This window comes from Schistocerca piceifrons, chromosome 1 (genome assembly GCF_021461385.2).
Source record: "Schistocerca piceifrons isolate TAMUIC-IGC-003096 chromosome 1, iqSchPice1.1, whole genome shotgun sequence".
NCBI classification, from domain to species: Eukaryota; Metazoa; Arthropoda; class Insecta; order Orthoptera; family Acrididae; genus Schistocerca; species Schistocerca piceifrons.
In genome coordinates this window covers 457,721,422-457,740,279 of record NC_060138.1, presented here as the reverse complement: position 1 = coordinate 457,740,279, position 18,858 = coordinate 457,721,422, and the positions used below count along the sequence as shown (strand labels likewise).

At 40.6% G+C, this 18,858-nt stretch overlaps 1 protein-coding gene across 1 annotated transcript in view; it reads left to right on the top strand.

The window, feature by feature from the left end:
• LOC124792692 (structural maintenance of chromosomes protein 3) overlaps positions 1–18,858 on the top strand; it is a 205,756-nt gene that overhangs the window by 38,055 nt on the left and 148,843 nt on the right. The window contains exons 6-7 of the mRNA XM_047257959.1: positions 1,792–1,903; positions 13,384–13,565. Of these exons, the coding sequence (XP_047113915.1) occupies positions 1,792–1,903; positions 13,384–13,565 (294 nt within the window). The remainder of the gene's footprint in view (positions 1–1,791; positions 1,904–13,383; positions 13,566–18,858) is intronic.

The window sequence follows — 18,858 nt, the reverse complement described above, 5'->3', positions numbered from 1 at the left end:
CCATAGCCTTTCCCGCCGAAGGAATTATCTTTGCCTTCTTTGGTGGTGGAGAGTCAGCATTTTTCCACTGCTTCGACTGTCGTTTTGTCTCTGGAATATAGTAGTGCACCCAACTTTCATCTGCAATCACAAAACGGCACAGAAAATCTTCTTCATTTCTCCTAAAACGGGGCAAACATTGTTCCGATATGTCCATTCTCATGTGTTTTTGATCCAGCATCAAGGGTCACAGCACCCATCTTGCAGATAATTTTTTCATTTCTAATTCTTCAGTTAAAATGTGAGAAACACTTTCAGGTGACATCTGGCAAGCGTGAGCAATTTCACGCACTTTCGATCAGTGATACTCAATGACCATTTTGTGCACTTTTGCAATGATTTCTGAAGTAGTGACATATCTTGGCTGGTCACTGCATGAATCATCATATAAGCTCTCCCAACCAAATTTAAATTCATTTATTCACTTGGCAACAGTTGAATATGAAGGAGCATAGTCCCCCAGTGTATTCTGGAAATCGGCATGAATGTCCATTGCCTTCATACCTTTCTTTATGAAGTACTTAATCACTGTTCGAATCTCAATTTTTTCCATCTTTGCAAATCACTGTGTGGGAACAACAACAGGCACGTGTTTACAGACAACAGTCTTATGAATATCATGTGAACAAGTCACGCTAGCAGTGACCTCTCATGGTGATTCTGAGAAATTTTCAAACCACCCACGTACATTATATTCGAGCTCACAGGATTGGCTCTTTAAGGTAGTGTCGCTGCCTACTTTTCTGTGGTCTGAGGAAGAGGCCGTATCATCTATGTTTGACATTAACAATATGACACTTTACATTGCACTGTGAACACAGTCTGTATTAGTAAATCACGATCCACAACAAATGATGGACACAGGACAGACACTTTTCAGCCATTGAGAGCCACCATGTGCAACCTTGAGTCATAGAAGTGGCAGTGCAGCACCGTCACCATGGTGACACATACAAATTCCGGAGCTCAGATTGGAGCTAGAGTATCCCCTCCATACAATGTGCTCCACATTCTTCCAGCGGACTGACTGTAAGTAAACATAATTTATTGGCAGAAGCTTTGTGTCGTAATAAAACTAACTCATTTTCATCATATATTTATTTTGAACTCCACAACTAGTTTCAGTATCTTATAACATTTGTAAATGGTCCTATATAATAAGAAGCCTGTGTCCGTAACAGTTTAAATGTAATTAATGAAGCACATTAAAAATTAAGGTGTCAAACTGTATTCTGGTGCACGAACTGTATATACAATAGAATATCTAGTACATGTTATTTCGTAATGTATCATAAGTGTGAGCATTGTCAATACAGTTGTTACAGAAAATGAAAGACTGTGCACCTGACAAAAGCTTTTACTGGTCTTGTACTCTTATATTTGAATTGTTGCTGATATATGCTTTCACCGTATGTAAGTCCACTTGAAAATGGAATAAGGTACCAAATCCGAGTGTGGAACTAAAAATAAAGTATTATGCAGTGTTGATGGATTTATTAAAACAGTGATCCTCTCACAATCCTCGGCATAATTGATTTACCGTTGTCACAGGATGACTCTTATTTGATATCACATTGCCATGCCAACTGTACAGTAAAAATTTTATTATACCTGAAGATGCTCAGATGATTGAAACCTGTAGTTAATGAAGAATTATGTTATCAGCAGCTCTTGGTGGTTCTGAAATATGACTTTATTCAAATACATTATTTTGACAAAATAATATGTAATTTATTGAAATTTTATTTCTAGATTAACCAAATGGCTACAGCACCAGATTCACATAGGTTGAAGTTACTACGAGAAGTGGCTGGCACAAGAGTGTATGATGAAAGGAGGGAAGAGTCAAAGGCCATTTTGAAAGGTATATTTTTTTAGACTGTACGGAAACTTATAACCTTTAGTTCATGATTTCTACAAATCACATAAACTTCGCTTTGTTTAGGTTTTCCAGAAATAAAAATGTTGGAACTAGAAGTTAATACCTGTTTACCCATTTATAAGATAAGGTTTTCTCCAAAATTTGGGGTATGAAAAATACAGGGTCATCTTAGATAAGCAGATTAAACTGTTGTTACTGAGGTCAGTGTTGTTACGTTGTGTTATAGATTAATATAGGGACAGTCTTAGAGCTACATATGAAACTTCGACACTGGGTTGCATGTGCAAATTTGTTTTGAGGAATTTGGAAGGGTTAGAGTGGGAACCCCCCCCCCCCCCCCTCCCGTGAACCACGGACCTTGCCGTTGGTGGATAGGCTTGCGTGCCTCAGCGATACAGATAGCCGTACCGTAGGTGCAACCCCAACGGGGGGGGGGGAATCTGTTGAGAGGCCAGACAAACGCGTGGTTCCTGAAGAGGGCAGCAACCTTTTCCCTTTTCAGTAGTTGCAGGGGCAACAGTCTGGATGATTGACTGATCTGGCCTTGTAACACTACCCAAATCGGCCTTGCTGCGCTAGTACTGCGAACGGCTGAAAGCAAGGGGAAACTACAGCCGTAATTTTTCCCGAGGGCATGCAGCTTTACTGTATGGTTAAATGATGATGGCGTCCTCTTGGGTAAAATATTCTGGAGGTAAAATAGTCCCCCATTCGGATCTCCAGGCGGGGACTACTCAAGAGGATGTCATTATCAGGAGAAAGAAACTGGCATTCTACGGATCGGATCGAGGAATGTCAGATCCCTTAATCGGGCAGGTAGGTTAGAAAATTTAAAAAGGGAAATGGATAGGTTAAAGTTAGATGTAGTGGGAATTAGTGAAGTTTGGTGGAAGGAGGAACAAGACTTCAGGTCAGGTGACTACAGGGTTATAAACAGAAAATCAAATAGGGGTAATGCGGGAGTAGGTTTAATAATGAATAGGAAAATAGGAATGCGGGTAAGCTACTACAGCATAGTAAACGCATTATTGTGGCCAAGATAGATACAAAGCCCACGCCTACTACAGTAGTACAAGTTTATATGCCAACTAGCTCTGCAGATGACGAAGAAATTGAAGAAATGTATGATGAAATCAAAGAAATTATTCAGATAGTGAAGGGAGACGAAAATTTAATAGTCATGGGTGACTGGAATTCGGTAGTAGGAAAGGGGAGAGAAGGAAACGTAGTAGGTGAGTATGGATTGGGGCTAAGAAATGAAAGAGGAAGCCGCCTGCTAGAATTTTGCACAGAGCACAACTTAATCGTAGCTAACACTTGGTTCAAGAATCATGAAAGAAGGTTGTATACATGGAAGAAGCCTGTAGATACTGACAGGTTTCAGATAGGTTATATAATGGTAAGACAGAGATTTAGGAACCAGGTTTTAAATTGTAAGACATTTCCAGGGGCAGATGTGGACTATGGCCACAATCTATTGGTTATGAACTGTCGATTAAAACTGAAGAAACTGCAAAAAGGTGGCAATTTAAGGAGATGGGACCTGGATAAACTGAAAGAACCAGAGGTTGTACAGAGTTTCAGGGAGAGCCTAAGGGAACAATTGACAGGAATGGGGGAAAGAAATACAGTAGAAGAAGAATGGGTAGCTTTGAGGGATGAAGTAGTCAAGGCAGCAGAGGATCAAGTAGGTAAAAACATGAGGGCTAGTAGAACTCCATGGGCAACAGAAGAAATATTGAATTTAATTGATGAAAGGAGAAAATATAAAAATGCAGTAAATGAAGCAGGCAAAAAGGAATACAAACGTCTCAAAAATGAGATCGGCAGGATGTGCAAAATGGCTAAGCAGGGATGGATAGAGGACAAATGTAAGGATGTAGAGGCTTATCTCACTAGGGGTAAGATAGATACAGCCTACAGGAAAATTAAAGAGACCTTTGGAGAGAAGAGAACCACTTGTATGAATATCAAGAGCTCAGATGGCAACCCAGTTCTAAGTAAAGAAGGGAAAGCAGAAAGGTGGAAGAACTCTACCATCTGGTGAGCAAGATGTATGAGACAGGCGAAATACCCTCAGACTTCAAGAAGAATATAATAATTCCAATCTCAAAGAAAGCAGGTGTTGACAGATGTGAAAATTATCGAACTATCAGTTTAAAAAGTCACAGCTGCAAAATACTAACGTGAATTCTTTACAGACGAATGGAAAAACTGGTAGAAGCCGACCTCGGGGAAGATCAGTTTGGATTCTGTAGAAATGTTGGAACACGTTAGGCAATACTGACCCTAAGACTTATCTTAGAAGCTAGATTAAGGAAAGGCAAACCTATGTTTCTAGCATTTGTAGACTTAGAGAAAGCTTTTGACAATGTTGACTGTAATACTCTCTTTCAAATTCTGAAGGTGGCAGGGGTAAAATACTGGGAGCGAAAAGAGTCGAGGGACATGAAAGGGAAGCAGTGGTTGGGAAGGGAGTGAGACAAGGTTGTAGCCAAGCACCGATGTTATTCAGTCTATATATTGAGCAAGCAGTGAAGGAAACAAAAGAAAAATTCGGAGTAGGTATTAAAATCCATGGAGAAGAAATAAAAACTTTGAGGTTTGCCGATGACATTGTAATTCTGTCAGAGACAGCAAAGGACTTGGAAGAGCAGTTGAACGGAATGGACAGTGTCTTGAAAGGATGGTATATGATGAACACGAACAAAATCAAAACGAGGATAATGGAATGTAGTCGAATTAAGTCGGGTGATGCTGAGGGAATTAGATTAGGAAATGAGACACTTAAAGTAGTAAAGGAGTTTTGCTGTTTGGGGAGCAAAATAACTGATGATGGTCGAAGTAAAGAGGATATAAAATGTAGACTGGCAATGGCAAGGAAAGCGTTTCTGAAGAAGAGAAATTTATTAACATCAAGTATAGATTTAAGTGTCAGGATGTCGTTTCTGAAAATATTTGTATGGAGTGTAGCCATGTATGGAAGTGAAACATGAACGATAAATAGTTTGGACAAGAAGAGAATAGAAGCTTTTGAAATGTGGTGCTACAGAAGAATGCTGAAGATTAGATGGGTAGATCACATAACTAATGAGGAAGTATTGAATAGGATTGGGGAGAAGAGAAGTTTGTGGCGCAACTTGACTAGAAGAAGGGATCGGTTGGTAGGACATGTTCTGAGGCATCAAGGGATCACCAATTTAGTATTGGAGGGCAGCGTGGAGGGTAAAAATCGTAGAGGGAGACCAAGAGATGAATTCACTAAGCAGATTCAAAAGGATGTAGGTTGTACTGGGTACTGGGAGATGAAGAAGCTTGCACAGGATAGAGTAGCATGGAGATGTGCATCAAACCAGTCTCAGGACTGAAGACCACAACAACAACAGAGTGGGAACAGTGACACACCATCTTGGCTGAGAGCAGCAATTTTCATCATGCTGCCAATGATGGGCGTGTATGCTGCGTACTGTGGCTTTTTGTGAACATATACCATGTTTAAACCGCAGTTGGCCTGAATCCATTTGTAGTCAGAATTCGGTTGACTCTAAAGATGAACAAATATTCAAAAATAGTATACCTTTCCGTGGGACATGGTAAAAATCTAAATAGGACTTCATGATATACTTCGTGTTCTGTGCAGCAGTGTTGTCAGTGCTCACCATGAGGTATGATAGAAATGAAAGGGGATATGTCGGCTGCTCTTTCTGCACAGCTAGTGAGAGTGTGGCAGTCAAACAACATAATGAGATTTTCACACTGCAGCGGAGTGTGCACTGATATGAAACTTCCTGGCAGATTAAAACTGTGTGCCAGACCGAGACTCGAACTCGGGACCTTTGCCTTTCGCGGGCAAGTGCTCTACCAACTAAGCTACCCAAGCACGACTCACGCCCCGTCCTCACAGGTCCCGAGTTTCGAGTCTCGGTCCGGCACACAGTTTTAATCTGCCAGGAAGTTTGTCAGACAACATGCTTGAAAGCAAGAGATGAAGTAATAGTGTCACATTCTCATGTCAATATAGATGCGAAAGGTACTATGCATTTGGGTGTTTCCTACTTCAAGTTTCAGCCAGTTCTCTGTTCCAAGAATAATTTGAGCACAACAGACTTCCAGGAGGGCAGTAAGTTCAGGAATTTGGATACAAATACTTTTAAAATTTTGACAGCCGAAATGTGTCTACTTCATACGCAGTCTGACTTTCCTCTCTGCGTATCAACTGGCAAGTGTTCATCAGAGAGCCTCAAACTGCTGCTGAGCCTTAAAAACAATGTATTCTGCTTTCCAAGTAGCTGCTTCCTTTGTGTAGTCCACTTGTGATCTGTCAGGAGGAAGAGGAGTCCAAACCTCTCCACCTCATAGCACAGGTCCAGATATCTGCAGCCATGACCATCGCAGAATCGATGAAGCCTCTGGTTTGGAGCCAAGTGGAGGATTTCAACCAAAGGACCCCGATCAACTCTGAGTGCAATGCTGTAAATTGTGAACTCTTCTTGCCCCCCACAAACGAAGCCAGCAATATTCACCACTTTCGCCTGCCACTGTAGGAACTGTGGATGTCTGCAGAATTCAAGTGACAGGCTTTATTGGTACCGATTTAAGCAACAACTTGCAGACTATTGCACCCTGCACCCTCGATAGCTGCAGGCAGGACCTCCTCACTTCTGAGATGAGACCTCTTGGCACCGAGTGCACACTGGGACTCTTTCCATACCTGGGCGCTATTTCCTTAAAAGGCTCCAAAACATGCTAATATTGTGCCTCCCGACGATTAGTAAACACCCCCGATGTGTGCCTACTCAGACCCTGTCGAAGGAGTTACCCTCTTTCCACTCACAGAGTGAGTGAGTGAGTGAGGCCAGATGGCCAACCTCCACATTGATTCTCCACCTCTAGTGACTTGACTGCATGACAACCCACCACACACACTGCAGTGCGCATGGGTCTCTCGCATCAGGTACACTGGGAGCTGCCGCGACAGCAGAGCCTGTGGGCAAAACCAGTGATACCTGAAGTGTTCCATGTATTGCACCAGTTTCTCTGCTGCCGCCACACCTTGAGGCATTAGCCTTCTTCACTTCCGCAGACCTGCAGATGGCTGACTGTGGCCATTAGCATCTTCAGTTATCGCAAACTCTGGCCTCCTGTGTCTGCACACTGCATGCACGTACCCTATTCATTCCAGTAACTTAAGAACTAAACTTTGAAAACAAACAGTAAAAGGTAAATACCGTATTTACTCGAATCTGAGCCGCACCTGAAAAATGAGACTTGAAATCAAGGGAAAAAAATTTTCCCGAGTCTAAGCTGCACCTGAAATTTGAGACTCGAAATTCAAGGGGAGAGAAAAGCTTTAGGCCGCACCTCCAAATCAAAACAAAGTTGGTCCATTGTAATATGAGACACAATTTAGGTCGAATGAATGACGATATAGCTACAGTAGTTTGGTTCGAGTCGTAAGCTTAGCAGTTAAGCTTTACCAGGTAGCCATTGCTATGCGTCAGCCGCTCCGTCCGTATTTATACGGGTACCCTTCCTTTTTCACGTGCTTGGTCTGGTTTGAATCGATTGCTTATTTTTCTTTGATCTGATAAGTGCTGTTCTCTTTGTTATAGGTGTTTACATCACTCTAAGCTGAAAATGCGTTATTGTACTGTGTCATGCATTGTTTGTCAATGTGTGTTCACGACCTCTCGCCGCTCGCAGCATGGCTTGTTTTTGAGCGCGCTAGCGCCGCTTACAATATATATATACAACAACTATTTGTTGTTACTTACACTGCTGCTTTCTTTGATAACGATCAACAAGAACCAAATAATAGACTGCGTATGATACAAGATGTTCTGAACGAGAGTTAAGCTAAAATTTTTCGCCGTTTGAAAATCTTTGCAGACGCCTCTTTTGTACATTACATTCTGCACAGAAATTAGAGTCATCTTAGATTTAAAAATCTAGTCAATGCCGTGATTCATTTCTGACTGTATCACTATTAGGCATAAGAATAATATGAATATAAACATGACATGATATGTATATTCTTCCGCGTTTACTGTTGTCTCACACTAGTTTCGTAGTTTATTAGGCAGACAGGATTTAAATGAGATAGCAGCAAACACGAAAGAATACATGACAAAATGTTTATATTCGTATTATTCTTATGGTGAAGAGAATACTGCATGCGATTCACAATTCATAAAAGTTCCTATTAGAAACCATCTCTTCTCACAGGTAGGAAAAAATTCAGAACGTAGCATTGGCCATATTGACAAACATCCCAAACAGTCTTGCCAGTCGGATTTTCGTAGTACATTGAAATGCTGCTACATTCGAAGATGAACAATACGGAATTTGTATTTACTTCGTTGGATAATGTATGAAAATGCAGTGGTCGAAACTTGGGGCGGAGAAAAAAGCTCTTCTTCCACCTTTTTTTAAAATTATTTACTGACTCAGAGGTTTTGGCGTCAGTATTTGTCTTTGTGCCTGCAAAGCATACCTGTGTAGCGCTACATATATTCGACGGCAGAAGTTAGTTGTGGCGGCACCTACCAACATTTTTCAGAACATCCGCTTACTTTACACTCGATTCTAAGCCGCAGGGGGTTTTTTGGATTACAAAAACCGGAAAAAAAGTGCGGCTTAGATTCGAGTAAATACGGTATGTGACTTGCTAGTCTCCTGGCACTTTACCAATGAAGGCTGAGAGCTAACTGAGCTGTAATCAGTGGTTACTGAGTGTCCAGAAAGAACAAACAAATGACAACCGCGCTACAGATGGAACTAATGTACACGCTGCCTTACTAAAATGCAATGCTATAGCTCAATATAAAAATATTCAGCGAATGTAATAATTAAACTATACAGCCACACAAAAATATGCAAAGAATTTAAGAATCCAACTATAAAAACAAACAGAAAACCTAAATATGTTACTTGCTAGTCTCCTGGTTCTTCACCAGTCTAGGCTAATCACTGTAGGAGGGATATAGGCTGACTTCTAATTTGTAGTTGGTGTGGTGAGAAGCAGATTGCACTAAATGTAGAAAAATGTAAGTTAATGCAGATGAGTAGGAATACAATCATGCATTGTTTGAATACAGCATTAGTAATGTGGTACTTGCCATAGTCATATCAATTAAATATCTAGGCATAAAGTTGTAAAGTGATATGAAATGGAGTGGTCATGTAAGGACTGTAGTAGGGAAGGTGAATGGTCGATGTTGGTGTATTGGGAGAATTTTAGGAAATTGTGGTTCATCTGTTAAAGAGACCGCGTACATTCTTAAGTATTGTGCAAGAGTTTGGGATACCCACCAGTTCAGATTAAAGGAATACATTGAAGCAATTCAGAGATATGATGCTAGATTTGTTACTAGTAAGTTCGAGCTACACTCAAGTATCAGAGATGTTTCATAAACTCAAATGGGAGTCCTTGAAGAGAAGGTGACATTCTTTTTGCAAATCACTGTTGAGAACATAGAGAACAAGCATTTGAAGTTGACTGCAGAATGATTCTACTGCTACCAACGTATATTTTGTGTAGGATCATGAAGACAAGGTAAAAAAAATTAGGTTCATGAGGGGGCATGCAGACAGTCGTTTTTCTCTTGCTGTGTTCACAAGTGGAATAGGAAAGGAAATGGCCAGTAGTGGTACAAGGTACCCTCTATAGTGCAGCTACAGTGGCATCAAGTGTATTTATGTAGATAGTTGTTGTTGTTGCTGAAATAGTGAAATAAAGATAAAATTAATGTAAACCATTTTTTTAAATTTATTTTATTTCTCTTTGTCATAAGTTTCATGGTTCATGGTGTGGGTTCCTGGTATCATGTCCTAGTTCATGAACCACGGGCAACGTATGAGTGGCCAAGTAAGTGGTCCTGACAGTCGGGATACCAGTTTCTTTGGAATAAGGTTGGGCATCTCGGACATATTCCGAGTCGTGGCCACCTTTGTGCTCAGACGGCAAAGACTACCAAATCCACCGGTTAGTCCCTCAACCGTTAGGGGTAAAACTCAATGGGACCCAGGGCAAGTAAGGCTAGCAACCTGCTTCCCTGGCACTATAAATATGATGCTGGCAACAATCAGAGCAAAATGCCTTGGACCTTTGGAGGTGACGGAGTCCCACCTCTAATTGACAAACCAGGGACTCCTAAGATACGACTCGGCAAACGAATGGTAACGAGATGGGGAGCTATTAATATCAATGGGGGCTACTCTGTGAAGAAGGTAGAGCTGGCAGAGGCTGCAAGTAAGATGGGGTTGGACATTTTAGCTGTTAGTGACATTCGAGTAAGGGGTGAGAAAGAAGAGGAAGTGAGAGAATACAAGGTCTACCTGTCAGGAGTCAAAGCAGGAATAGCACAATGGGGTGTAGGGCTTTTCATCAGGAAAGAAATGGAACCCAGTGTAGTTGCAATAAGGTATGTAAACGAACGACTGATGTGGATAGATTTGGCAGTGTCTAGCAAGAAAATTAGGATTGTGTCAGTATATTCGCATTGTGAAGGGACAGATCAAGATAAGATGGATAGTTTTTATGACGCACTCAGTGATGTAGTTGTTAGAGTAAAGGACAAGGACAGTGTTCTGCTCATGGGTGATTTTAACGCCAGGATTGGAAATCGAACAGAAGGGTATGAAAAGGTTATGGGTAAATTTGGAGAGGATATGGAGGCCTTTTTTAAACATAAGGACATTCACCGGTATACTTGGGAAGGCAGGGGAACCAAATCTATCATTGACTATATAATAACAGATCAGGAATTCGGGAAGGCTGTGAGGGACACATGTGTATTCAGGGGATTCTTTGATGACACTGATCACTATTTAATCTGCAGGGAAATTGGTATTGTGAGGCCGAAAGTGCAGGAGGTCAGGTCCATGTGTAGGTGGATAAGAGTGGAGAAACTTCAGGATAAGGAAATCAGACACAAGTACATAACAGTGATCTCAGAAAGGTATCAGTTAGTTGAATGTAGTCAATTGCAGTCACTGGAAAAGGAATGGACAAGGTACAGGGACACAGTACTAGAAGTGGCCAAAGAATGTCTAGGAACAGTAGTGCGTAAAGGTAGGATGAAGCAAACAGCTTGGTGGAATGACACAGTCAAGGCAGCCTGTAAAAGGAAAAAGAAGGCATATCAAAAATGGCTACATACTAGAACTCAGGTAGACAGAGAAAGTTATGTTGAAGAAAGAAACAAAGCCAAACAGATAATTACAGCATCCAAGAAGAAATCTTGGGAAGACTTTGGAAACAAGTTGGAGACCTTGGGTCAAGCTGCTGGAAAACCATTCTGGAGTGTAATTAGCAGTCTTTGAAAGGGAGGTAAGAAGGAAATGACAAGTATTTTGGACAGGTCAGGAAAACTGCTGGTGAATCCTGTTGATGCCTTGGGCAGATGGAGGGAATATTTTGAAGAGTTGCTCAGTGTAGGTGAAAATACGATCAGTAATGTTTCAGATTTCGATGTACAATGGGACAGGAATGATGATGGAAATAGTATCACATTTGAGGAAGTGGAGAAAATGATCAGTAGATTGCAGTGCAATAAAGCGGCTAGGGTGGATGAAATGAAGTCAGAACTCATCAAATACAGTGGAATGTCAGGTCTGAAATGGCTACACAGGATAATTGAAATGGCATGGGAGTCGGGACTGGTTCCATCAGACTGGACGAAAGCAGTAATCACACCAATCTTTAAACATGGAAACAGAAAAGATTGTAACAACTACAGAGGTATCTCTTTGATCAGCATTGTGGGTAAAATCTTCTCAGGCATTGTTGAAAGGAAAGTGCGAGTATTAGTTGAGGACAAATTGGATGAAAATCAGTGTGGGTTCAGGCCTCTTAGAGGTTGTCAGGACCAGATCTTTAGCTTACGGCAAATAATGGAGTGCACCAATGTTAGCACTGAATAGGGGATCATGGAGGAATTTTATAAGGGGGACTATGCTCCAGACTGAACGCTGAAAGGCATAATCAGTCTTAAATGATGATGATGATGTCATAAGTTTAGAATTGGTATAATGTTAGCTGTTTTAGGCAGGTACTTTATATCAGTAAAACTATACAGGATATCTCTTGGCTTCACCACGGGTGTGTGTGTGTGTGTGTGTGTGTGTGTGTGTGTGAGAGAGAGAGAGAGAGAGAGAGAGAGAGAGAGAGAGAGAGAGTAGTGTAATATTGCTAGAAAAAGATCTAGTGTTCAACAACTAGTGTGAATGCTGTTTTTCGTTAATATGTTCCTGTTTTCCATTCGTTGATCTGCTGTAAATGAATAGTTGCCTTTATTTTGTATATTGCTCCATCCAAAAATTTCAATTATTGTTGCACTGCATGTTAAAAGTAAAATTTTCTCAATGTGCCTCTTAAAATTGGTATCTTGTATTCAGTGTTATGAGAAGGAAAGTTGCCACTCAACATATAGCGGATATGCTGAGTCGCAGACAGACACAAGAAAAAGACTCTCACAATTAAAGCTTTTGACCATTAAGGCCTTCCTCAACAATACACACACACACACACACACACACACACACACACACACACACACACACACACACACGCGACTGCAATCTCAGGCAATTGAAACTACACTTTTTGTTGTGCCTATCTGTGACTCGGCATCTCCGCTAATATTGTTTCATTCCATTGTTTTATCTTACATTCAAGTCATCTTATAATTGGCTAAACACAGTAGTTCACATCGTATACAAAATTATGTTTAGTGTAGTTAGATGTTTATCATCATTTGAGGTATCTTTTGACGTTTGCATGTAGTGATGCGTTTAATAGAAACACAAACAAACATATACATACACACAAAATTCTAGCTTTCACAACCAATGGTTGCTTCGTCAGGAAAGAGGGAAGGAGAGGGAAAGACGAAAGGATGTGGGTTTTAAGGGAGAGGGTAAGGAGTCATTCCAATCCCGGGAGTGGAAAGACTTACCTTAGGGGGAAAAAAGGACAGATATACACTCGCGCACACGCACACACACACACACACACACACACAAGCAGACATTGTCTGCTTGTGTCTGTGTATGTGCGGATGGATATGTGTGTGTGTGTGCGAGTGTATACCTGTCCTTTTTTCCCCCTAAGGTAAGTCTTTCCGCTCCCGGGATTGGAATGACTCCTTACCCTCTCCCTTAAAACCCACATCCTTTCATCTTTCCCTCTCCTTCCCTCTTTCCTGACGAAGCAACCATTGGTTGCAAAAGCTAGAATTTTGTGTGTATGTATATGTTTGTTTGTGTTTCTATCGACCTGCCAGCGCTTTCGTATGGTAAGTCTAATCATCTTTGTTTTTAAATATATTTTTCCCGCGTGGAATGTTTCCCTCTATATATATATATATATATATATATATATATATATCTCCCCCTCCAGAAATATCCATTTTATTGTTAATCCTGTAAGGATGGTGCACACACACATTTTCTTCTTACAGAAACTGAAGGCAAGCTGGACAAAATTGAGGAATTTCTGAGGACAATTGAAGAACGGCTAAAAACTTTGGAAGAGGAGAAAGAAGAACTAAAAGAGTATCAAAAGTGGGATAAAATGAGAAGATCTCTTGAATACACTATTCATGACCGGGAGTTGAAAGAGAACCGTGAAAAACTGGATAATGTGGGTTATTATTTACAGTATTTAGCTTTATCGACAAAAGTTTATCATAATTTAATACCTGTATGTTTGAGTGCAGAAGATATTTATTGTTTCATCAGGCTAGTTTGTACAAGAAGGTAACACTCTTGAAACAAATTTTAGAAATCCATTACCGTTTAGCTTTGCCAGTACTTGGTTTGTGCAAATCATTAGTTTTTGATAACAATTAAGTTGGCAGTTTTTGGTTAAAACCTTGTACTCTCATTCTGGAAGTGTTACATCCTACTCCAGCCATGCAGGTTTAGATTTTATGTGGTTTCCCTAAATTGCTTAGTGGAAATGGTGGGATTGTTCTGCTGAAAAGGGAATGGCCAGTTTCCTTCCTCATTTTTCTTTGGTCTAAGCATTTACTAAGTATTTAATGTCCTTATTGGTGACAGGACATTAAACTCCAGTTGCTCCTTCTGCTTTTTGAATATCTCCTTGTTATTTTGTATGTTTATGAGAACTAGTCTCGTGTGTAAGAATTTTGTAAAGGAGGTTCATGTTGCCGTAAGTGCCAGTGTGTCACCTGGATTAAACAAATCAGTAACCACTGAAAAATTAGCTCAACATTGCATCGACATTCACAGTAAGCAGCCACACGAAGTGGTTTCTGCAAAGCATTTAGTTTACTTACATTAGTACGAGGGCTATCCACAAAGTACATTACATTTTGGAATTAAAAATAAATAAAGTATTGGAAATTTTTTTTATTATATACAGATGAAAGCCACACTTAAATACTACTTTTCTACATAGTTGCCATTTAAATTAAGGCACTTATCGTAGCAATGAACGAGCTTGGAAATTCCTTCGTCGTAAAATTCGGCCGCCTGCGCCTTCAACCACGTGGTTACCTCTTCTTGAAGCTGTGCATCGTCATCAAAACGCTGCATAGCCAACCACTTCTTCATTGCTGGGAATAAGTGGAAGTCGCTCAGTGCCAGGTCGGGACTGTACGGCGGGTGAGGAAACAACTCCCACTTAAAAGATTGGAGAACTTCACGAGTGGCATTTGTCGTGTGGGCCTGGGCGTTGTCGTGAATCAGCAAGCTCTTTGAGCCCAACTTTCCCCTGCGCTTGTTTTGTATTGCTCTTCTGAGGTTGTGCAGAGTTTGGCAATACCTTTGAGAGTTTATTGTAGTGCCTCTTTCCAGGAAATCCACAAAAATCACACCTTTTCTGTCCCAAAAGACAGTCATTACGTGGTTGAAGGCGCAGGCGGCCGAATTTTACGATGAAGGAATTTCCAAGCTCGTCCATCGCTACCATAAATGCATTAATTTAAATGGCAACTATGTAGAAAAGTAATATTTAAGTGTGGCTTTCATCTGTATATAATAAAAAAAATTTCCAATACTTTATTTATTTTTAATTCCAAAACGTAATGTACTTTGTGGATAGCCCTCATATATGCTACCTGTTCTTTGGATTCTTTCACGTGCCTAGTTAGTTCTTTCTGACATACTATAAGATTACGAGACTATGAGGGGAATTTCATAAAGTCTACATGCAGCTAGATGTTTTGTTGGTCATGATCAGGTGGTGGTAGCTATCAAGCCTTGGAGAACTGAATGAGGAGTTAAAGACGACTGTCAAACACATCTGTTGTAGCAGGCTGCAATTTTTGTTCATGTTCCAACCGATGATGCCTTTCCCCTGGGTTTAGAGGCCTCCTGTGGGATCATTTGGGGAGGGGAGGTGTGCTGAATTTACACTCACAAAGCTCACAATTTGTAGCATTGTTTACATGGCTGACTGCAGTCATCTAATTTGGAACCAGGTTGAAGGTTTAAATGCAGTTGATTTTAGATTGATATTACTTAACTCTCTATGTGGTGGAGAGGGAAATTTTAATGTCCTCCTTAAATAGACCAAGCATGCACTATACTCAAATAGCACAGACATATCAGGTGCCCGTATGGCTGTCATGGTTGACACTGCTGTAAATAGAAAAGTTGGAGCAGCATGAAGTTGTATCAAATTGCAAGGCAATCTCGGGAGAATAGGTGCTTGACTCAGTAACAAATAGTTGATTTCTTCATCATAAATGCATGTAACGTATTGTTCATGAATAGGCAGACAGACCTGTCATTGTTCAGTTGTATGATCGTGCTGATCATCTTCTGGAGATATAACCAACCATACAATATCGAGGAATGTGCATCTGGAATGATGTAAAGTGAACCAATGGCATAAAACTAGCTGTAGGAAAAGCAGATGCCTGACTGAGATTATTGGACGAACCCTAAGAAACATAATTTATCTACAAAAGAAGTACCTCACAAAACTTACGTTTGTGGGACCTTCACCAGGCAGGATTAATAGAGGAGATGAAATCCAAAGGAGCAGTGTATTTTATATTGCGTTCATTTGGTGAACACAAGAGCATCACATAGACAACTATGAAACACCAGTAGCAGATGTTACAAGAGAGTTTTTGTGCATCACTGTGAGGTTTATTATTCAAATTCCGAGTTCATATAACCCAAGAAGAGTTGGACAGCATACTCCTTCCTACCACATCCCTCTTGTAAAATGACTGTGTTGGGTAAATCAAATAAATTAAAATGAAGGCTTGCTGATGGTTGTCCTTCCTGTACACCATTTTCATGTGATCAGGAAATGAAAATAACTTTTGTGCCTGTGGTATTGTCTGATGTGGATGGTGGCAATACATTTTTGAGTGTTAAGAACTATAGTCTCTAATGAACATAGTGTCATAATATGAGATAATCTGTATTAAGAGAAATAACATAGGTGAGAAGAAAAGTTGTGTAGATCATTGGTCTGTGCCCTTAATAAGTGGGATTATTGGAAGGAATAATGCAGATTCAAAGAAGAATTGTCTGCTTTGTCACAGATTTGTGTAACAAGTCCAAGAGCTCCCTTAGAAAGCCCTCAACACAATCCAGTGGCAGATGCTGAAGGAAAGGTGCTATGCGTCATGTAGATCCATACTACAAAATTCTGAGAGGCTGACTCTAAAATCTTATATTGCGCGATATTTACAATTTATGAGAATCAAGTCAACGGGCAGAGTCATTACTGATATGTTCTGTGGAGCATTGTTGATGACACTTATTGTAATGGGATATGTTAACATCTGTTTGTGAGTAACCACTTACAGAGCAGCAGCCAGAAAGAATATTTCATAGCAAAGAACTGAAGCACTTGTGCAAAATTCTGATTGGATTATAACCATTAAATGTGTAATGAGTGTTCAGATGAAAAGGTACAAAATGTCACAGCAACCAATCGGGTTGAAATTTGCATATGCCACTGTGGTACAACATAGTGAGACATCTAGGGATGGGAATGTAGTGCTAAGCATGATTGTGTGTAGACATGGACACATGATCCAGAGGAAAAGCAGGCAGTTGTGTGTTGTGTCTGCTTGACTTGGCAGTGCATGTGCGGATACCATTGCGTTAACAGTGCAGAATTCAATGACTGAGCAGTAGTTAGTTTTCTGACTGTGGACGGGGATTAAATCGACTGATATTCATTAAAGGATGGTGGCCGTATATGGGGGAGACTTCGTGTCTTGAGAAAGTGGAGTGATTGTTTTTCTGAAGGTAGGGAATGTTTGAGTGGATGACCAGAGCCCTAGCCAGACAAACATGGTAATCAGCCCAAACTCATCAATAAGATGAATGACATGGTGAGAAGTGATTTGCGTGTCACAATGTGTCACAATGTGAATATTGGCAGTGATGTTGGGGCCGTTTTTGGAACAGTGTGGACAGTTGTTCACAGCAGCTTGGGTTGCAAGAAGTTGGGTGTGCCATGGGTTCAGAAGAAGCTCAGCGAAGTGCAAAGGAACTGCATATGAGGCTAGCACTGCAACACCTGTCCTGGTACCATGAAGACCCTACTTTCTCTCAGCATATCATAGCTAGTGATGAGACGTGGTGCCGTCACTTCAAGCCAAAGACAAAGCAGGACAGCATGCTGTGGAAAGCTGTGTCGTCACCTCCTCACAAAAAATTCAAAGCTGTGCTCTCAGGGGCATGGTGATGCTCAACATCTGTTTCAGCTTCCAAGGTCCGATACTCATTGAATTCCTCTAGCACAGGAAAAGCATCAGCAGTGACGTATGCTGTGAGACACTACGTAGCTTACACAAGTCCATCAAGAGCAGATGGCCTGGGCTGCTTATGCCGAGAGTGTTTCTATTTGACGAAGACACGTGTTCACATGCCTCCAAAGTCACACACACATAGTGTAGTGGCCAAGTTCAAGTGGGAGCAGCTTCAGCATCTGCCCTACAGCCTAGACATGTCACCCTGTGATTTCCATGTGTTTGGTCCTAAAAAATTAAAAAAAAAAATCTCATAGGGAAGCACTTCATCTCAGACGACAAACTGAAGGACACAGTGAAGGAGTGGCTTAGTGTCACACCCACAGGAATTCTGTGAATAAGGAATCCTTTGGCTTCTGAAACAGTAGATAGTTACGTATGGGAATTTAGTGATTAATTTTAAATAGACTTCAGTTATACCCACAGAATTGTTTCATAGCTTTCCTTTTAAACACCTCTCACATATGATGAATCAGTGGTCACATTTTGGAGGTATTATCACCATAATAGAGGTCGCAGGAAGCCTACCCAGTGATGGACTGCGTTTGAGCAGGTAGGACAAGCCACATTGCTGCACTGACAAATGAACGTGTGCATATTTGAAACATAAAAGTGAATGCATTGCAATCAACCAGTGCTGTCATTTGTCTAGTTTGTAATGTTGTTTTTAAGAGGACTGGAACAGCTTTGAAAATAAGCAAGAACACTGTTTTAATGATAGAGAACGAACAGTGCAGTATATATTCTGATGAATATGACAGAACAAAGCTGCAGACAAGGGCAAAAGGTGGCTAAGGAAGAAGCAGCAATGACAGCTTTGAACAATTTCCAGAAAGATGCTATTTGTCATCGTATATGAGAATGAATCAAAAAGTAATGTCTCCTTTGGAAAAAAAAGTTAATAACAAACTTTTAGCAGAATGACTACAGATCATAACCTGAATTGTTCTCTATACACTATCATTCAACATAGTCACCATGCATTTGTACACATATGTGCCATCGTCAAACCCAGGCATCAAAACCAGTTTGGAAAAATTCAGGATTTTCCTCTTGATCCATGATTTTAAAGCATATTTAACCTCATCCAAGTCATTCAGTCCACAACTATTTATGTTGTAAGAATTTTACTACTACATTTAAGCACGTCGGTTGTCTTTCATAGGTTCAAACCTATAGAAGTCAGAC